This window comes from Neophocaena asiaeorientalis, unplaced genomic scaffold (genome assembly GCF_003031525.2).
Source record: "Neophocaena asiaeorientalis asiaeorientalis breed wild unplaced genomic scaffold, Neophocaena_asiaeorientalis_V1.1 scaffold282, whole genome shotgun sequence".
In the NCBI taxonomy this organism is placed as follows: Eukaryota; Metazoa; Chordata; class Mammalia; order Artiodactyla; family Phocoenidae; genus Neophocaena; species Neophocaena asiaeorientalis.
Genome location: NW_020172595.1, coordinates 50,946 through 71,344, shown reverse-complemented (window position 1 = coordinate 71,344; position 20,399 = coordinate 50,946). Strand labels below are relative to the sequence as shown.

General features: G+C 55.8%; 4 protein-coding genes across 18 annotated transcripts in view; all 4 read right to left on the bottom strand.

Annotated features, from left to right (window-relative positions):
- Positions 1-2,403, bottom strand: part of AGER (advanced glycosylation end-product specific receptor) — a 3,545-nt gene extending 1,142 nt beyond the window's left edge. For 5 of the 12 annotated variants that reach the window (XR_003002376.1, XR_003002375.1, XM_024738517.1 and 2 more), the window contains exons 1-6: positions 1,693-2,403; positions 1,359-1,551; positions 1,117-1,181; positions 914-1,001; positions 585-818; positions 362-492 (exon numbers count right to left, since the gene is read on the bottom strand). Coding sequence is in view for 9 of the 12 variants with exons in the window: in XM_024738517.1 (XP_024594285.1) it covers positions 362-492; positions 585-818; positions 914-1,001; positions 1,117-1,181; positions 1,359-1,551; positions 1,693-2,130 (1,149 nt within the window). In the remaining 3 variants the exon portion in view is untranslated. Of the gene's footprint in view, positions 1-325; positions 493-584; positions 819-913; positions 1,002-1,116; positions 1,182-1,358; positions 1,552-1,683 lie in introns of all 12 variants that reach the window. The other 7 variants (XR_003002377.1, XM_024738522.1, XM_024738524.1 and 4 more) reach the window with 4 other exon arrangements.
- A 135-nt stretch (positions 2,404-2,538) lies between these two features.
- On the bottom strand, positions 2,539-8,629 carry PBX2 (PBX homeobox 2). 2 transcript variants are annotated; one of them, XM_024738530.1, is made up of 9 exons: positions 8,492-8,629; positions 6,412-6,485; positions 5,924-6,171; positions 5,634-5,824; positions 5,329-5,464; positions 5,056-5,209; positions 4,580-4,668; positions 4,371-4,457; positions 2,539-4,248 (listed from the first exon to the last, which is right to left on the bottom strand). In XM_024738530.1, exons 2-9 carry the CDS (start codon positions 6,458-6,460, stop codon positions 4,156-4,158), a joined length of 1,047 nt encoding a protein of 348 aa, XP_024594298.1. In that variant the 5' UTR covers positions 6,461-6,485; positions 8,492-8,629; the 3' UTR covers positions 2,539-4,155. The 2 variants fall into 2 exon arrangements, with proteins under 2 accessions (XP_024594298.1, XP_024594299.1); XM_024738531.1 differs by lacking the exon at positions 8,492-8,629 and adding an exon at positions 7,480-7,514.
- Positions 8,027-10,213, bottom strand: GPSM3 (G protein signaling modulator 3). The gene is made up of 4 exons (XM_024738546.1): positions 9,795-10,213; positions 9,480-9,588; positions 9,070-9,269; positions 8,027-8,821 (listed from the first exon to the last, which is right to left on the bottom strand). Exons 1-4 carry the CDS (start codon positions 9,834-9,836, stop codon positions 8,684-8,686), a joined length of 489 nt encoding a protein of 162 aa, XP_024594314.1. The 5' UTR covers positions 9,837-10,213; the 3' UTR covers positions 8,027-8,683.
- Positions 10,214-11,265: 1,052 nt separating this feature from the next.
- The window catches only part of NOTCH4 (notch receptor 4), a 24,397-nt gene continuing 15,263 nt past the window's right edge, over positions 11,266-20,399 (bottom strand). For all 3 annotated transcript variants that reach the window (XM_024738627.1, XM_024738629.1, XM_024738630.1), the window contains 12 exons: positions 18,905-19,157; positions 18,543-18,655; positions 17,047-17,570; positions 16,088-16,471; positions 15,804-15,979; positions 15,040-15,259; positions 14,779-14,860; positions 14,542-14,680; positions 13,732-14,027; positions 13,342-13,489; positions 12,732-12,829; positions 11,266-12,554 (listed from right to left, as the gene is read on the bottom strand). In XM_024738627.1, the coding sequence (XP_024594395.1) occupies positions 11,865-12,554; positions 12,732-12,829; positions 13,342-13,489; positions 13,732-14,027; positions 14,542-14,680; positions 14,779-14,860; positions 15,040-15,259; positions 15,804-15,979; positions 16,088-16,471; positions 17,047-17,570; positions 18,543-18,655; positions 18,905-19,157 (3,123 nt within the window). In that variant the 3' untranslated portion in view covers positions 11,266-11,864. The remainder of the gene's footprint in view (positions 12,555-12,731; positions 12,830-13,341; positions 13,490-13,731; positions 14,028-14,541; positions 14,681-14,778; positions 14,861-15,039; positions 15,260-15,803; positions 15,980-16,087; positions 16,472-17,046; positions 17,571-18,542; positions 18,656-18,904; positions 19,158-20,399) is intronic.

The following is a 20,399-nucleotide window of genomic DNA, read 5'->3' as shown; positions in this document are numbered from 1 at the left end:
CGGGCCTCTCACTGCTGCGGCCTCTCCCGTTGCGGAGCACAGGCTCCGTCCGGATGCGCAGGCTCAGCGGCCATGGCTCACGGGCCCAGCCGCTCCACGGCATGTGGGATCTTCCCGGACTGGGGCACGAACCCGTGTCCCCTGCATCGGCAGGCGGACTCTCAACCACTGCGCCACCAGGGAAGTCCCAACAGGAGACTCTTAAAACCCCTGCCAACACATCCCATACTGCTGTCTTTGCCTCCACATCATCAGATACCCTTGTACCTCCTCGCCTGCCTCGTTCTCCATGAACCCCCTGCCCTCCTAGTTGCCAAGGACGTATCTCGCTACCTGCCAGCCCCCTCTCCAGGTCACTCACATCCTTGATCCAGTGGATTTGAGGAGGGGGCTTGGCAGGGGCTTCACAGGTCAAGGTCACGGTACCACCAGGAGCTACTGCTCCACCATCTGGCTCCACCACCAACAGGACTTCCTCCTGTGGCACAGGCTCTGGGGGTGGGGAGGGGCATGAGGTTGAGAGTTACACCTGTCTATGGTCCCAGTGGCCATGGGCTTAACCCTCTCCTTCCTGAGGGTCATACCTTCCGACAGGTGCTCACCCAAGTTGGGGCCCTCCCCAGTTCTGTGCTCACCCCAGACCCTGAGGTGGACGGGGGCTGTGTGCAGGGCTCGGCGCCGGGGAAGGCCAGGGCTGAAGCTACAGGAGAAGGTGGGGTGGGGAGCTCCTCCCCGGGCTGGGGTCACCATCAGCTCCGAACGGAGTGTGAAAAGCCCTGTCTCAGGGTGTCTCTTGGTCTCTTCCTTCACAGACACTCCTACGGTGGGGGGAGGACAAGGCAAGACATTCCAGGGTGGGTATGGGAGAGGGATCAGAAAGAAGGCAGCTAGGAGGGGAGACGCTGGGACTCACCTTTGCCATCAGGTATCAGGGTTTTCCCATCCAAGTGCCAGCTAAGAGTCCCTGCAGGGTAGCCCCCCTTGGACACACATGTTCCCACCTGGGGAAAAAGTGACCTCATCGTCTTTGAAAATAAGAGAATGCATACACATACACACAGCTACACTCCCCTCCCATTCTCAGGACCCCTTTCCACATCTCGCCTTTTTTTCTACCTTATTGGGGACACCAGCCATGAGTTCAGAGGCAGGATCAACAATTTCTGGCTTCCCAGGAATCTCTGAAGGAGGGAAAATTCCAATCAGAGGCTGCAGCTTTGAAGATACACCCCAGCTGTGGGAATGGGGGCAGCTGAAGTCAAGTTCTCACATGCCCAGGGCCCAGGAGTCAAGGGCTGGGGTAGAAGGCTTTTCCTTAGATGAGAGGTGGGCTGTGAACAAGGCCCTGGAACCCTTACGATAGACTCGGACTCGGTAGTTGGACTTGGTCTCCTTTCCATTCCGGCTCATTGCCTGGCACCGGAAAGTCCCCTCATCCTGGATCCCAACAGCCGGCAGGAGGAGGGAGCCGTTGGGGAGGACACGAGCCACGCTATCCCAGGGGCCTCCCTGGGGAGATAGGACCTTCCAAGCTTCTGTCCGGCCTGTGTTCTGGGGACAGAGGAGAGGGGCCTCAACAGTGCAAGCCGTTTGGGAAAGGGCTCATGAGGTAGGGAGGTAGGGAGGTGGGGAGGAGGAGATGCGAATCGTCATTGGTCTCTCCGGAAGTGGGGAGACAGGAGCCCCACTTACCAGTTTCCATTCCAGCTGCTGGGGTGGTTTCTTGGGGGCCCCCTTACAGTTCAGCACCAGTGGCTTCCCGATCCTGGCTGTGATGTTTTGATCCCCTACTACTGCCCCTGGGAGACAGCACCACAATGGAGGGGCAGGAAGGGAGATGGGAGCTAATAAAACTATTAACAGGGCGGATGAGGGAGATTGAAAAGCAGTACCCAGGTTCCTGGAAAGTTGTGGGGAGTTTCGGGGACCGGGGCAGAGTGCTTTCTGTGAGGAGGATTGGTGTGGGGGTGGGGGGGCAGGGCTCACCCCACAGACTGAGGACCAGCACCCAGGCTCCAGCTGCTGCCCCTGCTGCCATCCTGCTTCCTTCCCAGGCTCCTGGCTCTGTCTGCCCCTTGCTGCTGTGGCCACCACCCTAGGTGGGGCTTGTACCCTCTCCCCTGCCCCCATCTCCCCCGTCTTGTCCCGTCACAGGGAATGCTAGGAATTCATGCCTCTCTCAGACAAGAGTCCTTCAGGTACTGGGAGAAACAGCTGTCACCCCACCCCTGGGCACTGCCAGCCTCTGGGTACAGCCACATCCATGGGGGTGGGGAGTGCATCTCCTAGGGTTTCTTCATCCCCTCAGGACCCCCAGCCTATTGCACCAGACCACCCAGGGCTACTGGACGACTAGGCGAGGTTGCTAGGCAACAGGGTTCAGGTCTGGCTGTTTCCCATGGAGAGGAGGCAGGGGTGAAACCTGGGGCCTGGGTGGTGAGGGCATGGCCAGGGAACTCGGGGGAAAATCCCGTTTGGGGCTTTATGAGAGAAAAAAAGTTCTCATGTTTTTGAAAAGAATTCTCAACTAAACCCAGGGAAAAAAGAAACTTCTTTATTTAAAACTGCGTTTTTTGTTTTTTTCTTTTTCTGTGAAACTACAAGTTTACAAGTGAGGAGAGAACTGCCCCAGGCCCATGCCTCCCGCCCCCACCCATCACACTCCCAACCTGGCCCCCAGGCCTGCCTAGATCTTTGACGGGAGGGGTTCCCTACTGACAGTCTTGTGAAATCCTGAGGATATTTGAGGGGTTCAGGGCCGAGGGTGGGACAGTGGTGATTTTACCTTCCCTCATACCTGGCTTTTTGCAGCCTCCCTCCTCTCTCCCCCCACCCTCTCGATTTTGGACTGAGAAAAAAAAAAAAAGATACCTCGTTTCTGGGGAAACTGAGGGAGATACATACACAAACACCCCAACCCATATTTAACATATTTGGCAATAACCCCCCTCCCCATTCTTCCCCCTCCTATCTGCAAATAGTGGTTTAAAAGAAAGATTTTAGATGTGTCACTCACAGGGGAAGGTGACATTTGCTCAAAATTACCGAGTCTAGCCCTGCCCAAGGGTGGTGGGGAACAGGCTGGCAGAGCAAGCCCTGACTGCTTCCACACCAAATGCAGCAGAAAGCTGCCTGCACGAGCAAAGAACACCTCGGTAACCCTGGAAGCAAAGGAGAACACCTAAGTGATTTCAGGGGGCAGGCTTGGTGCCCTGCTAAATGTACTTCCTGATGAACAGGAGTGGAGGCAGGCAGGCCTCTTCACCAGTTCTATTTGTTCCCCTTTTTCTTATCATGACCCCTTTGGCTATCACCCCTAATGTGGGAAAGCAAGAAATGAAAAAAAAAAAATCAACATATTTATAAAAACATCTACTTCCCCAAACTAAATTAAAAATTAAGAACCACCACCACCACCAAAAATCCCCGAAATAAAAATTAAAAAAAATACAGATGGATCCCAGGGTTAATTTTTCTTTCCTTTAAAAAAAAGTTCAACCCCAAAGCCCAGTCAACAATTCCCTAAAGTAGCAGAAACTCCCTCCGAGGTAGATATCTGAGTCAGACACTCCCGTCCACCGAGCGATTCTATTGGTTTAAGATGAGCTGCGTATGAGGTAATAAAGCCGTCTGGGGGGGCAAGGGGGTGGGGAGGCACAGGGGGCGTGGCCCATGTCCTCTGTCCAGAAGTCATGTCCCCATTTTTGGCATCTCTGGCTGGGCAGGGCTGGCATCTCCACAGATCCCAAAGCAGATAAGTGGGGTGAGGGAAGGAGAGTGGGGGAGCCCAGAGAGAGAGAGAGAGAGAGAGAATAGTTGTACGTGCGTGTATGAGAGAGGAGGAGAGGAAAACTCTGAAAAATAGGATTCTGGGTGCGTGTGTTTCTATGTGAGAGAAAAAGGGGGAGAAAAAAAGGAATGAAAAAGGGAAAAAAGGGGGAGACAGACCCCACTATCCCCTTAAGGGGCCCCATCTTCCCTGCCATGTAGTCAGCACCCCCAGCACTGAGAGAGTCTGGCCAGGGAGGGGATGACCCCCGTTTGCCCTTCTCTATCTTGTGCTTCTCCTTTGTCTGGGTTTTGTCCTCTGGATGCCTGCGTCCTCTTCAAGAGGTGCCTTGTGAGCCCCTACCCCTGTGGCCCTGAGGGGCGAGATCAGTTGGAAGTGTCAGAATGAACGCTCCCTGGTCCCTCTGTCGGGGATGTCACTGAGGATGGGGTCACAGCCTCCTGCCAGCCACCGTTTGCCTGGAAAAAGAGGCAGACAGTTGAGGTAAGGCTTTAGGAAATCCAGCACAGGGGACAGCGCTGCCAGGGAAAAGGCCCTCCCATCCTGGTGAGAGGTGGAGAGAGGGGCTTCAGGTACTCACCCTCATTTCCCGAGGGCTATACATCTGGCCTCCCCCGAGGTTATCCCCGTAGCCCCCTGGCCCCATCGAGTGTCGGAGTGATTCCACCTGCAGGCAACAAAGGAGGATAGGACACAGTGAGAAGCCTCAAAGGAAAAGAAGTCTCATATCCTCAAGTAGGGAAACTGAGTTTGGGAAAGCCCTACTCAAGGCGAGATGGACCACCTGACCTGGGAGGCAGAGTAGGAATCTCCGTTGAGCCCGGGCATCCCCAGAAACATGTCACCGGATCCTGAGAGATTGAAAGAGCCGCCAGAGCCTTGGGGGAGCAGAGGGGGAATTAGGGAAGAGTGTAACAGAGCCTGTGATGGCAGACGGGAGGCTCATCACAGCTCTCAGTTTTCAAAAAGCCCCCTGAACTAGCTCTCTGGGGGTTGGGCCACCATACGCAAATTCTCTACCAAACAACACTGCAACACTCAGAAGGAGCAGGCTGTTCCTGAGCCTCCCCTGGCCACTTGCTGGAAGAAAGGCAGAAGTAGCTTCACTAGAGTGGCCTGTGCCCCCTGATATCCCCACCCCATCTCAGCTTGGTCCCTCTCACCCCAGAAGGCCCCCTCTCTGCTATGATCCCGCCTAGATAGGAAGTTGGAACAAATGCAGGAAGCGCGCAGAAACAGCCAGCCAGGGTGGCAGCGGGATCCACCTGCGGAGGAAGGGGGCGTCGGGGAGCTGGTGCGGCTGTGGCCTCCCTGGGTGACTGACACAGCAGTCTTGACGGCATAGATGTTTGCCTCCTCTTGGAACTTTCCAATATTTTTCTTATAGCGAATCCGCTTGTTCCCAAACCAGTTGGAGACCTGTGGGGTGTGGGGCAGAAAGGAGGGTCGGGTGGAAACCTGTCCCTCTGTAAACACCTTAGTCAACAGGATTGGAGAGCGCTGTGCCCCCAAAGCCCCTCCCCACGCCTCCCCAGTACCTGAGAGACGGTGATCCCGCACTTCTTGGCGAGCTCCTCCTTTGCCTCCTCACTAGGGTATGGGTTACTCAGGTGGGAGTAGAAATACTCATTCAGGACCTCAGTGGCCTGTTTGCTGAAGTTACGGCGTTTCCGTCTACAGGGGGGAGAGGGGGTGGTGAGGCAGGGCCACCACGTTGATCAACTCCAGAGAGCACCACTGTCACGGGGTATACGGTGCTGTGTTGCACAACCTGGTGGCCCAGAGGCTTGGAGGACGTGAAGGGGCTGGGGGCTGGGGGCTGGCCTGGGGCCCCGGGCCGCACCTGGCGTCCAGGAAGCGGGACCGCAGGATCATGACGGCCTCGCAGGTGCTCTGCTTCAGCTGCATCTGGATGGCGCTGAACTTCCGGTGGATGATGCTCACCATGCGCTCCATCTCCTTGGGTGCCACTGGCCGCGTGCGGCTCTGCTCCCTCAGCAGGTTCATGACGTGAGTCGTGAACTCGTTACACGCCTGCAGGGGGGGCCCGTGGCCTGGTGAGGAGGAGCCCCTTGGCCTTGGCATTCCCCCTAAGGGCCTCTCCCTCCACCCACTCCAGCTTCCTCTCCTCACCTGCTCATACTTCTCCAGCTCCGAGTGGTAAATGTGGCGGATCTGCGCAAGTTTGCTGCGATAGTCCGAGTGTTCGATGGAGTTGTCAGGGGACACGCCGCCTCCGGAGGCGGCGGCGGCCGCAGCTGCTGCGGCTGAGCCACCCCCTTTCTCAGGCCCGGCCACACCCTCTGCCAGAAGCATGTTGTCCAAGCGCATCAGCTGTGGGTCCACAGGCTCCTCCTCTTGGGAGCTTCGAATGCTGAGGCCTAGCGTGCAGGCGAGTGGACTTAGGGACCCAGGGACCCCACACCCAGCTCTCAGCCCTCCTGGTGCCTCCTGGAGACCCAAGCCTCCAGGCCTGGGTTCCCTCCCAGGCGCCCCCCTTAGCAATCTTCCTGACCCACACTTTCCTCAGGGCCCCAAGTTGTCAAACTCGTAGCCCCAGTTCTATAGTGAACAGGGTTCTGTCCCCAGAGTTGAGGAATCAGAAGGGGTGACCCACGTACCAGTTTTCTCCTTGATTTCACACAGGACGCTAAAGAGAGCAGGCTTCATTCGGTGGCAGTTTAGGGCGTGTTTCCTTGGGAGGAATGGGAGAGAAAAGTTGAGAGGCTACAGAAATGGGGGAGTGGGAAAGACAACCACAAAACGACACACCCATGAGGCTAAGAGAGGGGAGCCTGGGAATAAGGGAGGTGGTGGGTAAATCTGTGGTGGGAGAAAGCAGGATTGGAGGCCGAATGGAGTTGGGAGGTTCTTGGGAAGAGCTCAGCTCCCAGAGTGTGGAGACATGGGGAAGCTGCTTGGCTTTGGCTGGACAGAGGGAAGGTGCAGCAGGCTAAAGGCACCATGGCCGGGTGGAGGTTGTGGGAGATGGTCTAGAAGCGTACAGAGGGGATTTGGGGAATGGCTGCAGAAATGAGAGATTGGGTAAATTTCAGCGGAGACAGGAGGCTGGGGAGGAGTCAGAGTTTGAGGTGCCAGAGGGGGCTAGGGGTGCTGAGCTAAAGTGGGTAGTTCAGTATAGAGGTGTGTGAAGGGTCCTGGGACCGAGCAGGCTGGGAGGCTCTGATGCTCCTAGTGTCAGCTGAGCAGGGGCAAAGGGTGAGTGAGGGCCCTTGGAGGCTGGGCCATGCATGGAGAGAAAGGGTCACAGCCCTGGGAAGGGGTGTGGAGGCCCCTAGGATGAGGGTGGGCTGGAGAGTTAGGGGAGAAGACAGCATAGCTGTTTCTTAGTCTGGGAGCCAGAAGAGGGCTCTGGAGATGGAAAGATGTTCCAGGGGAGAGAGTGTGTGTGTGTGTGTATGTGTGTGTGTAGGCGGGGGTCAGTGACAGGCCGGGGTGGGGTGGGAGTGAGACCATCTAGCGTTCCCCTTTTTGAAGGTTTCAGGGACTGGGGGTGAAGGAAGGTTTGAGGGGGATCATTTATCTTGGGGCTCCCGGGAGTAAGGGGAGGAGAGAAGAGCTGTAGTATCCTGGGGAGGGTCCTGGAGTTGGGGGGCTCCCAGAAGATTCAGAGCTTGTGAATGGGGCTTCTGCTGGGTCTGTGTGGGGACCGGGTTGGGGGCACTCACTTGGCCTGGGCCTCGTCCAGGCTCTGGTGGGAGCGAGGGAGGAAGGCTGGGGGAGGGGAGCCGGGGAGGAAGAGGAGGGGAGAAAAGAGGAGGAACAGGGAGGAGCTGGGGGCGGAGAGAGACACACACAAACGTAGGAACGGAGACGAGTGGAGGAGGGGAGAGGGGACGGGGGAGGAGACTAGCCCGTGGGGAAAATAAGGAAAGGTCCCAGGGGCTGGACTTCTGTGGCCTTGAAGCGGGGGCGTGTTGAAGGCTGGGGGGCCTTGCACCTGGGTTCTGAATCCGGGATCTAACTGATGAGGACTCTGGCCGCTGGAATGCCTGGGTTCACAGACAGCTTAGTTCATATTTCTTATCCTAATGACTCCCCTCCCTGTTCTACTTAATTAAAACCAGGAGAGGGGGGCTGGGGGGATAATTAGGGAGGTCTCCAGCCGCTGCTTAATGAGCCAGTAATTAACCAGCCAGGGAGGGAAGCTGGCCTCTGGCCAGACTGGGGAGAGTGGTGGCCTCTGGCCTCACCCTCCTACCCTCCACCCCGCCACCTGAAACACCAGTCTTCAGTCCAGAGGGGAATTACATTTATTCATATAGCCAAACATCAGACAGCTCAGAACAGCAGTGGGAAGGGAGGGTGGGCAGGGCTAAATGTCCATTCACTGCCTGTAGGCCCCTCAGTCCAGGGGCTGGGTGTGCCGGTGATGGAGGTGGGAGAACAGTCTTTATGTCTTTTCTGTGCCCTCTCTTCCTTTCTTCTTACTGAGAAGGAGGGTGGAACTGTCTCTCAGGTGAAAACCTTGGGAGATTTGCCTTTCCTCTGGGAAATGAGCCCCTCAGATCCTGCCTGGTGGCTTGACTACGGGGGGTGTCCCCACAGTTCAGGACAAAGACTCTCAGCCACTCCCTGAGATCAGAGGAGAGGGTGAGGTGTCCCACTGTGGCTGGGATCCTCTCATGGCCTCAAGCTCCTACATACTTGGTCATGGTGGGAGTTCAATGTCCATCCTACCTTGACTATTCCCAGGGTTTGAGGATTTCACCCGCTCCGGTTCCCAGGAAAGGTGGATGAGGGCGATGAATACTGAGATTTCTGCTGGGTCTTCCAGTCTCTGGTGCCCCTGCCTGGCAGGGTTGAGGGCATGCAGTGGGCTGCCCAGCTTTTGAGCCACAGGAGTGCAGAGGGGCTGGTGGGGCTCAAGTCTCAGCAGGTGTGTGGGGGGGGCTGGGACCTTTGCTCCTCCATTCGACCCCCACCCTGAACTCTCAGCAGCAACTCCAGGAGCTCCTGTCCCCCTGGGGGTAAGGGAGGCTCTGACCGCTGGGCTTCCATCCGCTGGCTCTGGAGGAACGGAGGGAAGGGAGGTTGTTGGTGAGGTTCTAAGAGGAGCAGGGCTTGAAAGGAGCCAGGGCTGGTGTGAGGGGCTGGTGTGAGGACACCTGTGATGGGGGTAGGGGGAGTAGGACCTGGCAGGGCAGGGGGGCAGATGCCTGAGGAGAAGGAGGGGTAGGACCCCCAAAGAGTACAAGGGCCAAGAGACCAAGAAGCCTGGGTCTTGCCTCCTGGTGGGGAGGGGATGGGTGTCTCACCTGGTGACTGAGGATGGTGCTGTAGAGCTGTTCTCTGTCCTCCAGAGGCCGGGGCGGGGCTTGGCCTAGGCTTGGACGGTTCTGGGGGGGATGGAAGGTGGCCCTCTGCTCTTCTAGGCGGCGGGACTGGGCCTCAGCCACCAGGTCCAGAAGGAGCTCAGTCTGCAGGGAGAGCAGGGAGGCCGAGCGGGGCCCCAGGGCTGGGGAGAGGAGGGGGAGGGCTCAGACACCCAAAGAATTTGGCAGACAGCAGTGGTGGGTGTGTGTGTATGGGGGGTCAGAGCTAAGGGGGTGTGATGGGGAATCCGGAGGAGGTGGGGAGAGAGCCCATGATGGATTGGGCCTTGGTCATGGGATCACGAAGGATGTGGGCACCAGGGTCAGGGAGCTCCTTGGGTGGGTGGGGGTACCTGTCTGGCGGGACCCTGGAGGAGGAGGGGACGGAGGAGCAGATCGCCAAGGCCGATCGCTGGTGTTCACAGTGGGCCAGCCATGCTCATCCTGATGGGGGCCCTGATGCTGAGAGACATCCGTTCCAGTCAAGTGGGGGTGGGGTGGGCAGAGGGCTAGGCCAGCAGCCCGTTTCCTCTCTCTGCGTCTCTGTTCCTGCCTCTGTGCCCAAGCCTGTCCAAGTCCCTTGAGTCCACCATTACTCAGTCTCTGCCTCAGGTCCTCTCACCTCCCTCTCTCCCAATGCCAGCCTCCCCAACCCGGTGCCAGCTCACCTGCTCGCCATCCTCTTCTTCCTGGGGTCTCTCAGCCTCCATCCCCTGGAGGGGAGAAACAGATGGGGGAGGGGTAGCTGGGATTTGGGAGGAGGGCCGGAACCCTGAGTTCCTGAGGGGAGTAGGGGCTGAAAGGGGTGGGGGTGAGCCGGGGGCTGGATGCCTGGGTACTGAGCAGGAAGCTGGGTTCCTGGTCAGCACCCCCCCGGGCCCCGCCCATCCCTGTCAACTTCCTCCAGTTCTCTTTTCCCACCCAACGGCTTGCTTGACCTCTCTCGCCCCGGGGGAGCACAGAGACTGGAAAAACTCCTCCAGCTGCAGTAGGGATGGGGGTTCAGAGGGGGAAGGGCTTTTGGCTCTCTCATCTCCAGAGCCTCAGGAACCCCCTAACCTCCTGCTCTGTTCCCTCCACCCCCCTCCTCCCCTTCAGTTCTGTCAACACAGGAACTAGCTACAGAGGAAGTGGTTTCACTCCTCAGAATCCCCCCCCCACTCCTTACCCCAGGTACCTTCCCTAAGAAGGACCTGCCCCCTGCTTCCCAGCTTCCCTCAGACTTATTGGGTCGGGGAGGGGCATGTTTCCAGTGGGAAGCAGAGGATGTCAGGCCCTCAAACATACATATACCCCTAGCACTGTGTCTAACAAATATGTGTTAAATAGTTATCATTGCCCTATACGTGCTTAGAGTCTATTTAGGGCACAAAATATGCACCAAACGTAAGAGACGCAGGGGAAGCTTTCCTTTCGTCATGAAATGGAAAAGGGAGAGGGGACCGCAGCCTGCCCTGGTCTTTGATCAATGCTGGTCAGGCTGGCTGGCACCAAGGTGGGAACAGGACAGAGACATTTGGGACCTCTAAATGGCAGCCTGTCATGTTAGCTGAGTGACTGAACATGAAATATGATGAAAAGGTCAGGTTCTGCCACTTAGGGCTTTGCAATCTTGGGCAAATACAATCTCTGTGCCTCAGTTTCTGAAGGAGTAAAATGGAGGGTTTTTTTAATAGCGTTGATACAAGGATCAAATGTGATAAAGCATTTGGTGAATGCTCATAAATGGTAGTTATTATTCGTTTTCAATATGCTTCATGTCTCCGTGTCTCAGGTCTATCGCCATGAAAGAGGTATAACCATATTGCTGAATGGTGGTTAAAGTTTGAGGTGCTCTCTCCATCTCCCTCTACATGAGGCCTCAGGAATCTCCCAAGTGGCTATAAAAAAATGCCCTTGGAAGAGGGACAAAGAGTATGCATGGTTTAGTGTGTATGTGTGATTTCTCATTGGGCTACTAGAGACTCTTGCCTTTAGATGATACCCTAAATTAACATAGGACCCCAAATCTACTCATTCCTGCCCTTAAAACTATACTCAAAGCTTCCATCCAAATGTTGAACCTAGGGCACAAAATTCTGAAAACACTCTGCAGTCAACTTCGTGTTTTTTCCATTCCCCAACCCCTCCAAAAGACGGTAACACTTCAAATCAGCTTTATTATGGGGTGACAGATTTGGGGTTCTTAGATATAGTGGTGGCTAGAAGAGTGGCACTTCATCCCTGCAGTGGTTTATTTGGGGGTGGGGTGAGGTGGGGAGAATGCAAGGAGTCATCAGCTGGAGTGACCCTTGGCCCTGCCTTCTGTGCCTACACAGTGCCTGGCACACAGGAGGTGCTCAATAAATATCTGTCAGCCGTTTGTGGGTAGTGGGGGTTACAGGCGATAGAGGCTCCCTTTGGAAACAGTATACAGGAAAGAACATCTTACATTCTATCTGTCTGCAGTTCTTGGTTCAGGGGTACCTCTCCCATTCCACTCCATCCTCCTGTAACACCTCATCCTTATTTTCTGTGAGAGAGGTTGGGCCTGCTTCATCCCAGCACCCTGAACCCTCTTTCCAGGGCTGCAGTTTCTCCACGTGGAAGACGATGTGGCATACAACATTTTGGGAGAGACACTACACTCATGACCCCTCACTTTTGAGGCTCAAGGATCTTAAAATCTGGAGGCCTTCCATACTGCTTGTCATTTAATGAGTACTCACTTTTAGAATCCCTCCCTGACATGCAGCCTTTTATTTCTCACCCTCGCCTCCCGCATTTAAGGGTATTACTTGGTGGGCTGGGGGACCCCATGCAACTTGAGGGGATCCCCGCTCAGGGGACGGAGTGAGGCAAGGAGGTGGGACTGGAGTGTTGGAGGCGGGGCCGCAGGCTCCTAGAGCCACCCAATCGCAGGGCCAGTCAACAGCTGAGGCCACACCCCCGCTCCCGGCCGCAACCCCGGATCTTCCTCGCACTATTGCATGGTTGGACTGAGGCCCGCGCATGCCTGCAGAAAACCTACGGCCGCGGAGGGGCGGGCCTTCTCCTGCTCCTTTCGATAGGCTTCGGCAGTGCGAATAGGCCCCGCCCCCATGGGCGGCCAAGTCTACGGACAAAGTCCGGGCTTGAGGATAGGCTCCAGCTGACAGCGTCCGGCAGCGCGGCTGAGCCCCGCCCCCACGCGGGGGCACGCTTCCTGATGCAGTCCGCGCGCGCTGCAAGGCGCCGGCGCCGCGGCCCGGCGTCGCTTTGTGACGAGCCTCCGGTGGTCCCGCCCCTTCCAGCAGCGTCAGCAGATCCCAGTGGTTGCGCTGGCGTGCGATGTCCCCGGGCGCTAGCCCGGCTTGGTCCCGCAGCCCTCGGGCGGCTCCCAGCCCCAGCAGCAGCTGGGCTACCTCCATGGCTCCTTCTCGGGCCGCCAGGAACAGCGGCGTCTGCTCCTGCCCGGGAGGAAACAGCCAGCGGGGGCGGTCAGGGAAGGCCACGCCCACAAGACTGGCCCTCCTACTTGACCGGTGGTCCCTCCCCCTTCAGGTTTTTCGGAGTTCCGGCGCTTTGCACCTCTCTCACGTCAGCTTAATCGTGTGGGGGGGGGGGCGCCCGCTACCCGCTCTAACCCTGCCGTCCAGTGCGTCTTTATCGGCTCCGGCCTGGAGAAGGGAGCGGGCGGCCCGGGCGTTGTTCACGGCGGCGGCCCAGTGCAGCGCGGTTTTTCCTAGGGCACCACGTGAGAGGTTGTTACCTCGAGGCTGGGGGCCCGACGCCTGGGTTCCTGTTTCCCACGGATTCTGGACTTGGGGGAAGGGCTATTCAGCCCGCCGGGTCCCTCAAAGGCGGAAGCGTTGCCCGGGTGACCGCCGGCTTGCAGGAAGCGTTGCCCCAGTGACGTCACCGGCGCGCGGGAGGGACAATGGGGCATTGTTCTGGGGTCAATGGGACCGGCAGGCCACGTACCTCCCACGAGACCCCCTCCCTTCTCACACTCTTCCCCCATCCTAGTTCCCAGTGGACTAGGGTAGTGTGTGTGTGTTTGAGGATGATGAGGGCAGACTCACTTGCTGCCTACTGCCACCGTACTGTGCAGATTTACCACCTTGACAGCAGGGTGGGAGGGAATGCCCCAGCTTCCAGTTGGTCCCTCTGCTAACCCCCCTTTTTTGCATCTTATCTCACACTCCATTTGCTGAACTTCTTGATAGCACAACATCAACTTCCCCAGATCCATACCCCATTTATCTCTGGCCCCCACATCTGCTTGGGCTGCAATCAGTTCTTCAACCAGGTCCTCAACAGCTAGCCTGGCGGCCAGCATCAGGGCTGTGGTCCCATCGTCTGTCCGCGCATCTACTGCAGTCTGTCTGCTGCGGAGTAAGAGCTGGGGCGGGGTGGGGGTGGGGCGGCAGAGAGGGCCAGTGACCCCTGGTATATCTGGACTGCTAGCTAAGGTCCCTCACACTGTTCAGCACCTCCGAATCCATATTCATCCATCTGTTCTTGTTTCTCTTTCAGTCCCCAGTCTCACATCACCTTCCTCTCTGCCAAACCCAGAGGATGCTATTGCCCAGCCTTACTTGCAAGTTTGCCCCGTTTCCTTTAGCAGCCCCAGTGTGCACTGACCTGGCAAACCTCCCGAGCATCAGCAGCCACAGCGGTGTGAAGCGGGGTGCGCCCTGCCCGGTCTGGCTGGTTGGGGTTGGCTCCTGCCTCAAGGAGGCGGCGGGCAGCGGTTGGCCGGGAGAATCGAGCAGCCAGGTGCAGGGGAGTCTCCCCAGTGCCCACGGTGTGAACCTGGGGACAGGCCCCTCCACCCAGCAGAGGTTCCCAGGGCTCAGGGCTTCCCAACCATGTCTCCTGATAGGTCCTGGACTCCACTCCCCCACAGCAGACTGCTGACATCAGGGGTGTCACCCCATCTGTGGGTGAGAGACATGAAAAATGGGAGACAACTGGGGAAGGGGGAGAACATGGAGGCTCAGGGAGAGTCACAGCTTGAGGTGTCAGGAAGCCCAGCTTGGGTTCTTGATTTTGTGTGGCTTTAGTCAAGTGACTTTCTACTTTGTTTTTCTCTGGGCTTTGGTTTCCTCATCTGTAAAAGGAAGCATCAGGCCTTAATACTCTAACATTCTAGGGCAGTGATTCTCAAACTTGAGTCCTGGATCAGACTCACCTGCAGGGCTTGTTAAAACACAGATTCCCCAATATTTTGAATTTCTGAATCGGTAGCTCTGGAGTGGAACCTGAGAATTTATATTTCTAACAATTTCCCTGGTGATGCTGATTCTTCTGTCCTGGGACCACACTTTGAGAATGGCTGTTGGAAGCACTCACTCTAATATTAGTTTCTCCAGTTCTGATGTCAAAGGACTTTCTGATTCTAAAAGGGTCAAAGGGAGTTTTCATTTTCTTGGTCTGGGTTGGCTCACATACCAGGTCCACGGGTGTCCACATCAGGGCCATCCATCTCAGAATCCTGGGGAGGAGTCAGCATGGCTGCCTGGGGGAGTTCCTGACAGTCACTACTCAGAGGCCAGAGCTGGCACTTGGAGGGTGAGGCCATTTCTTCAGCCTTGGGGATCAGGACAAGCAAGGATCAGTGAAGGAAGGTTGACTTGTCCCTTCAACCCCTCCGTCACTTTAGGACCATTCCTGCCCCAGTGCTTTCACCTGGTCCGCCTCTTCTCCTTCCTTGGGGCCTGAGCACATTACAACTCCATCCTCATCAACTTCTGCCTCTGGTTTCAGTGCCCTGGAAGGGGGTGGGTGGGTAGAGGACCTTCAGGGTCCCTTAGATTTCCAGCAGTCTTCCCACCCGTCTCCCCTTCCCGTGTCTTCAACTTCTGCATAGCATCTCTTATTGCTTCTGATCATAAATATCTCCACAGGAAAGAGTCCCCTCCCTGAGCCCCAGTTCTTTCTCACTCTCACTTGAGGCCGATGCTGTCCTCGCCCAGCGGGGGCCGGCGTCGGCGGGGAACTGGCTGAGTCTGAGACCTTCGAGTGAACCCAGGGGGCAGCCAGAGGGCCCCATGCTCTCGGCGCTTCCGGCGGATGAGCTGGAGGACGAGAAGAGCCCCGAGGGCCAGGAGAAGCACCCCGGCCACCGGCGAGCACAGTACAGGCCAGGGAAGCTGGTTGGCGGGGGGCTCTGGTGGAAGAGACACAGTCAGAAAAAGAGGCCATTCCTCGTGAGGCTGGGTACTCTGGTGAGACCTTTGGACAAGTGCATTAACCTCTTTTTGCCTCAGTTTCCTCAACTGTAAAATGGGAATAATAACAGTACTTGCCTCATAGGGGTCGTTGGGAGGATTAAATAAGTTAATACTGTAAAATGCTTAGAGCAAGGCCTGGCACGTAGTAAGTGGTATATAAGAGCTATTATTCTCTCATGTGCTATGAATTGTTTGATACGGGGATGGTTGGATACTCTTGGCTTAGTAGAATAGACCAGAAACCCAAGGTTTGTGGGCGGTCTGTGATAGAGGTTAGAATAAAGTACTGAGGGAAGTAAAGGAAATTGCAGAGCAAATGGGCCATGAGGAGATCTAGCTGGAGAAGAACGTTAACAAAGGTAAGTCTCCACAAAGAACATTTGGGGTTCCAGTGCTTCTGTTTCATTTGACTTCATTGCTGGTTGCTGGCGTGAAAGCTGGCCTGGGAGCAAAGTCAGGGGAAATGACGGGGCCACCTACCGGTGCCTGCACGAGGGTGGGCAGCCAGCAGGGGTCCTGGCAGTAGGGGCTCCAGGGCCCCCACTGCGGCCATCGCAGCAAGAAAGCGGAGCAGGAGCCCAGGGTCCCAGGGACAGCGGGATGCAGGATGGTCGGGGCCACAGCGGGACAAGTCCACATCCATCACCACCACAAACCTGCGGGGAAGGCACCGCAGAGACCCCTCGGTTGGTCCCTGCTTCCCTTCCCTCTGCTGGTTAAAAACTAATGTCTGCCCCCTCTTCCCCGCCTCCCAGCCTTCTTACCCAGTGCTGAGGGAGTCCGTCTCCTTGCCTGTAGGCTGTGTTTGAGGGGTTGCTCTCTCATGGTGAGAGGGGTCTGGGGCTCCTCCTAGCTCCTCTTCGGCCTGGGCTCCAGGATAGGGGTACACCATGTTCCTGCCATCACTATCTTTCCTTACCCAAAGCCCTACCCTCAGAGTCAGGGACAGCACCCGGGCCAGGGCAAGCAGCTGCTGGTCCAGGGTTGAGGGGCTCAGCACCACCAACAGGGCCAGGGAGGGCCCCCACTCCGAGTCCCCATCTTCGGGCCTGCAGTCGCCCCCATCCCAGCCACATTCTGCAGTGTTGCAGCCCTTCTCACAGTGTCCATTGTGGAAGTGATCACGGCAGTACTGGTCGTAGGCTGGACTGTGGGTTGAGGAGACGGGGACTCAGGACCCCCAAAGAAACCTGACTTCCTCATCCCAGAGAGGATTCCTAATACTCCACAGCCTCTAGGGCTCTGGTTGCTAAGTGGGGGCAGCTCTGGAGTAATGGGCTTAGACCCCGGATGGTAGGTAGTCCAGACACCCTAATGTCTACTGACACCTTTGTTTGCTAACACTGTCCCCACTCTCTACCCTCCCAAACTCCTGTCTCCCTGAAGTGAAGCCCTTTTCCCTCAGGGATGCTGGTTGCTAGGGGAGATACTCCATGGCAACAGGGCTTAGAGAGAGAAGCTTGAGGCCAGAGATCCCACAGCTCTCAGAGGGTAGCTCTGAAAGAGGCAGTGCCCTCTTTCTTGGTCCCCACATTAAATATTCATGCTGCCTCATTCCTCTGGGTTGGAGTCTAGCGTCTTATACCCCTAATTAGCAATGGTTATTAGGGTGGAAACTCCCTGAAGCTTGAGGCTGTGGTCATGCTGTAGCTCAAGAGATATCTGTGTCCTTCCTTCTACCCTCACCCTGCCCCCGCCCAGCCCTTCAGGGTTTCAGACTCACGTGCAGGCTGGAGGAGTCTCACAGTCATAGCCATCAAACAAACACTCTTCAGAGTCACACTGTGGATGGCACTGCCCATCCCGGAAGAGAAGCCAGCACCGAGAGTGGGAGGGGCAGCCCTTCCAGGGGTCTGGGACCCCCAGGGAGCAGTCCCCACCATCCCAATTTCCTCCTGGGCCGCTGCAGCCAGTGTCGCAGGCCCCATCTCCACTTCTGCCCTCACATCCCTTTGCTCCAGGCCTCTGACACCGGGGCCCTGGAGAGCTGGGAGGGCAGGAGCATCGAAAGCCCGGGCCCCCCAGCCCAGGGGTCTCTGAGCAGCTGCCATTGTGTAGGCATGGAGAAGGAGGGCCACAGCCTGGAGGGACGGGTGGGGTCAGGCAGTCAGGGCCCCCATAGCCATTGAGGCAGGCACAGCGGGGTGGGAATCCAGGCTTGTGGGAGGGCAGACACAGGCCACCGTGGTGACAGTGATGTAGACCGCAGGAGGGGGCTCTGTGGCTGCAGGTGGGGCCTTCAAAACCCTGCGGAGAGGAGGAGAGAAATTGGGGGAAGGACCTTGTAGTATTCTCCCCACCTCCCCTTAAGCTAACCCCTGCATTAAGATAACTCAGAGGGTCCTAGATTCTCATATCTGGAAGGGGCCTCAGAGAACATCAAATTCATCGTTTTACAGTAGTGGAAACCATGTCCCCCCCCCCTTTTTTTTTCACACAGTGACATATTGCATAGTGGGGAGAATGGATGAAACAGCTGTTCGCAAGAACGTGGGTGAAAGAATGAATCTATGTACACGTATAACTGAATCACTTTGCTGTATACCTGAAGCTAACACAGCATTGTAAATCAGCTATACACCAATTTAAAAACAAAACAAAACAAAACAAAACATGGGTGAACCATCATCATGATGTGAGTCCTGGAAGACGAAACTGTTAACAGAGTAATAGTAACTGAACTAATACTATGTTATCTTGATCCTTGGAGATAGGATTATGTACTTTCTCTTCCTCTGGAAGGGGAACAGGATGCAACAGGAGGACATAAGTACATGAGAGTTATTATTAATATTGTAATTCTTGTTTTAGGTTCATGGGTGTTATCTTGTAAGGATAACTAAAAGAAGGCAGTACCTAAACTAATGTTAGTTTGTATGTTAGTGTATCATGAACCAAGGCTTAATTAACCCACTTTTATGCATCTGAGGTCTATAAACAAATACACACACGGAGTTAAAGGAACTTATCCAAGCTCACCCAGCTGGCCTTGGGTACCTTCCCTTAGGCAGTGCCCATGGTTTCTGAAAGTTCCATTCATGCTACCACCTGATCCTGCCTTTCCCCACGACTGCTGCTGAGAGCCACTTACCACTGTGGACATGAGATGGCTTTCTCCAATAGTTGCTACTCCAGTGCTCCCCCAGGTTCCCGGCTCAGGCATTCTCACCTTACGTCAGCGTTGGGGGCAACAGAGAAAGCAGTTTTGTGGTCTCTCACCTGGGGGCAGTGGCAGGTGAATCCTGGGGGTGGTCCTGCTGTGGCCTCACAGGACCCTCCGTGGGAGCAGGGCTGGCTCTGGCAGGGGTCTAGCTCCACTTCACACCACTGGCCTGTGGCAGGGGTGGGGTTAAACATAACACTCTGTTTCAGTCGCTGCCTCCTTGCTAGCTCGTTCCTGGGAGACAGCCCAGCACTAGCCGCACAGGCAAAGGGGTGGTGGGCATGTTCTCTGGTGTGGGGTGTAGAGGCAGGGGGATGGACCAGGTGACTAGGCTGCCTCATGGGTGGGGATCGTCTGGGTTTCCATGGTCAATTCAGCTGTGCCCAGAAATGCTCATACCCCCTCTCTCAGACCTTACCTGTGTGTCCAGGCAGACACTGGCAGTAGAAGGCATTGGCCAGAGAGTGGCAGGCTGCAGTGCCTGTGGGGTGACAGGGCTGGTCCAGACATTCATCCACGTCCCCCTCACAGCGCAGCCCCACAAAGCCTGGAGGGCAGGCACAGTGGAAGCCTCCAGGTTTGGGGGTGCACGTTCCATGGTTGTGACAGGGCTGGGATTGACAAGCGTCAGGTTCCTTTGAGCAGTTCTGTCCACTGTAGCCTGGTGTACACTTGTAGGCAAAGGGGGTCAGACAGGGAACCAGTAAATGAGCCCATCCTGGCACTCTGGGGGACCCAGCTCCAGGTAGTTTGCCAGCACCCCACCTTCCAACTCAGCATCACTCAGCTCACCGTCCATCACAGCCACGTGTAGCTTAACCCTTGTACCTCAACTCCACGTGATACACAATTATTCGATAATACGCAACTTAACCACTTCCCAGTCCCAAACAATCTCTTTGATTCATTGCCACTAGATATAGCTCCGATTTTGAAAAATCCTTCTTCCCCCAGCCACACACCCACTGGGTTCGCTCATGCTTAATTAATTTATAACCATTTATTGAACGCCTGCTTTGTTTTATGCCAGGCACCTTTTCAGGCTCTAGGAATATAGAGAAAATTAGAACTCATCCCTGCTTCTATGAAATTCTCAGTCAACCAGAGGAGAGACAGCTAGCACTGATTGTGTAATTTATATACATAACCTCATAAAACCCTCCTAACAACCCTCTATATGAATCATCTCATTTGAGTCTCACTTTGCAGAAAAGGAAACTGATTCCTTGAAAGATGAGTGACTTGCACAAGCCACACAGTTGGTAGGTGGCAGAGCTGGGATTCGATGCGTCTATGACTCCATAACTGATGACCTTAACCATTTTCTGATTATCTCATACCATTTTGCTAGTGAGGGAAGGGTCATTGATGAGGTCTGTATCACGTGCCAAGTTCTTGCAGGAGGAAGGAGAGTATGCGAGAATGGAGTACCAGGAAGGCTTCAGAAAAATGGAGGAAAAGGGATTCACAAAGCATCCGAGGAATGGCCAGAGAGCCGGAAGAAGCAGATGAGGGGCGTGTTTGGAAATTTCTGGAGGAAGGAGTTTCATGAAAGAGGAAATAGAGCTGAGTAATGGGTACACGGGGGTTCACTACTGATCAGTACGCTGCTTTTGTGTATGTTTGAAAACGCTTGTAATAAAAAGTTAAAAAATAAAATTTAAAAGTTAAAGAGGGCTTCCCTGGTGGCGCAGTGGTTGAGAGTCCGCCTGCCGATGCAGGGGACACGGGTTCGTGCCCCGGTCCGGGAAGATCCCACATGCCGCGGAGCGGCTGGGCCCATGAGCCATGGCCACTGAGCCTGCGCGTCCGGAGCCTGTGCTCCGCAACGGGAGAGGCCACAACAGTGAGAGGCCCGCGTAGTGTAAAAAAAAAAAAAAAAGTAAAAAAAAGGGGGGGCCAGGGGGCACGGG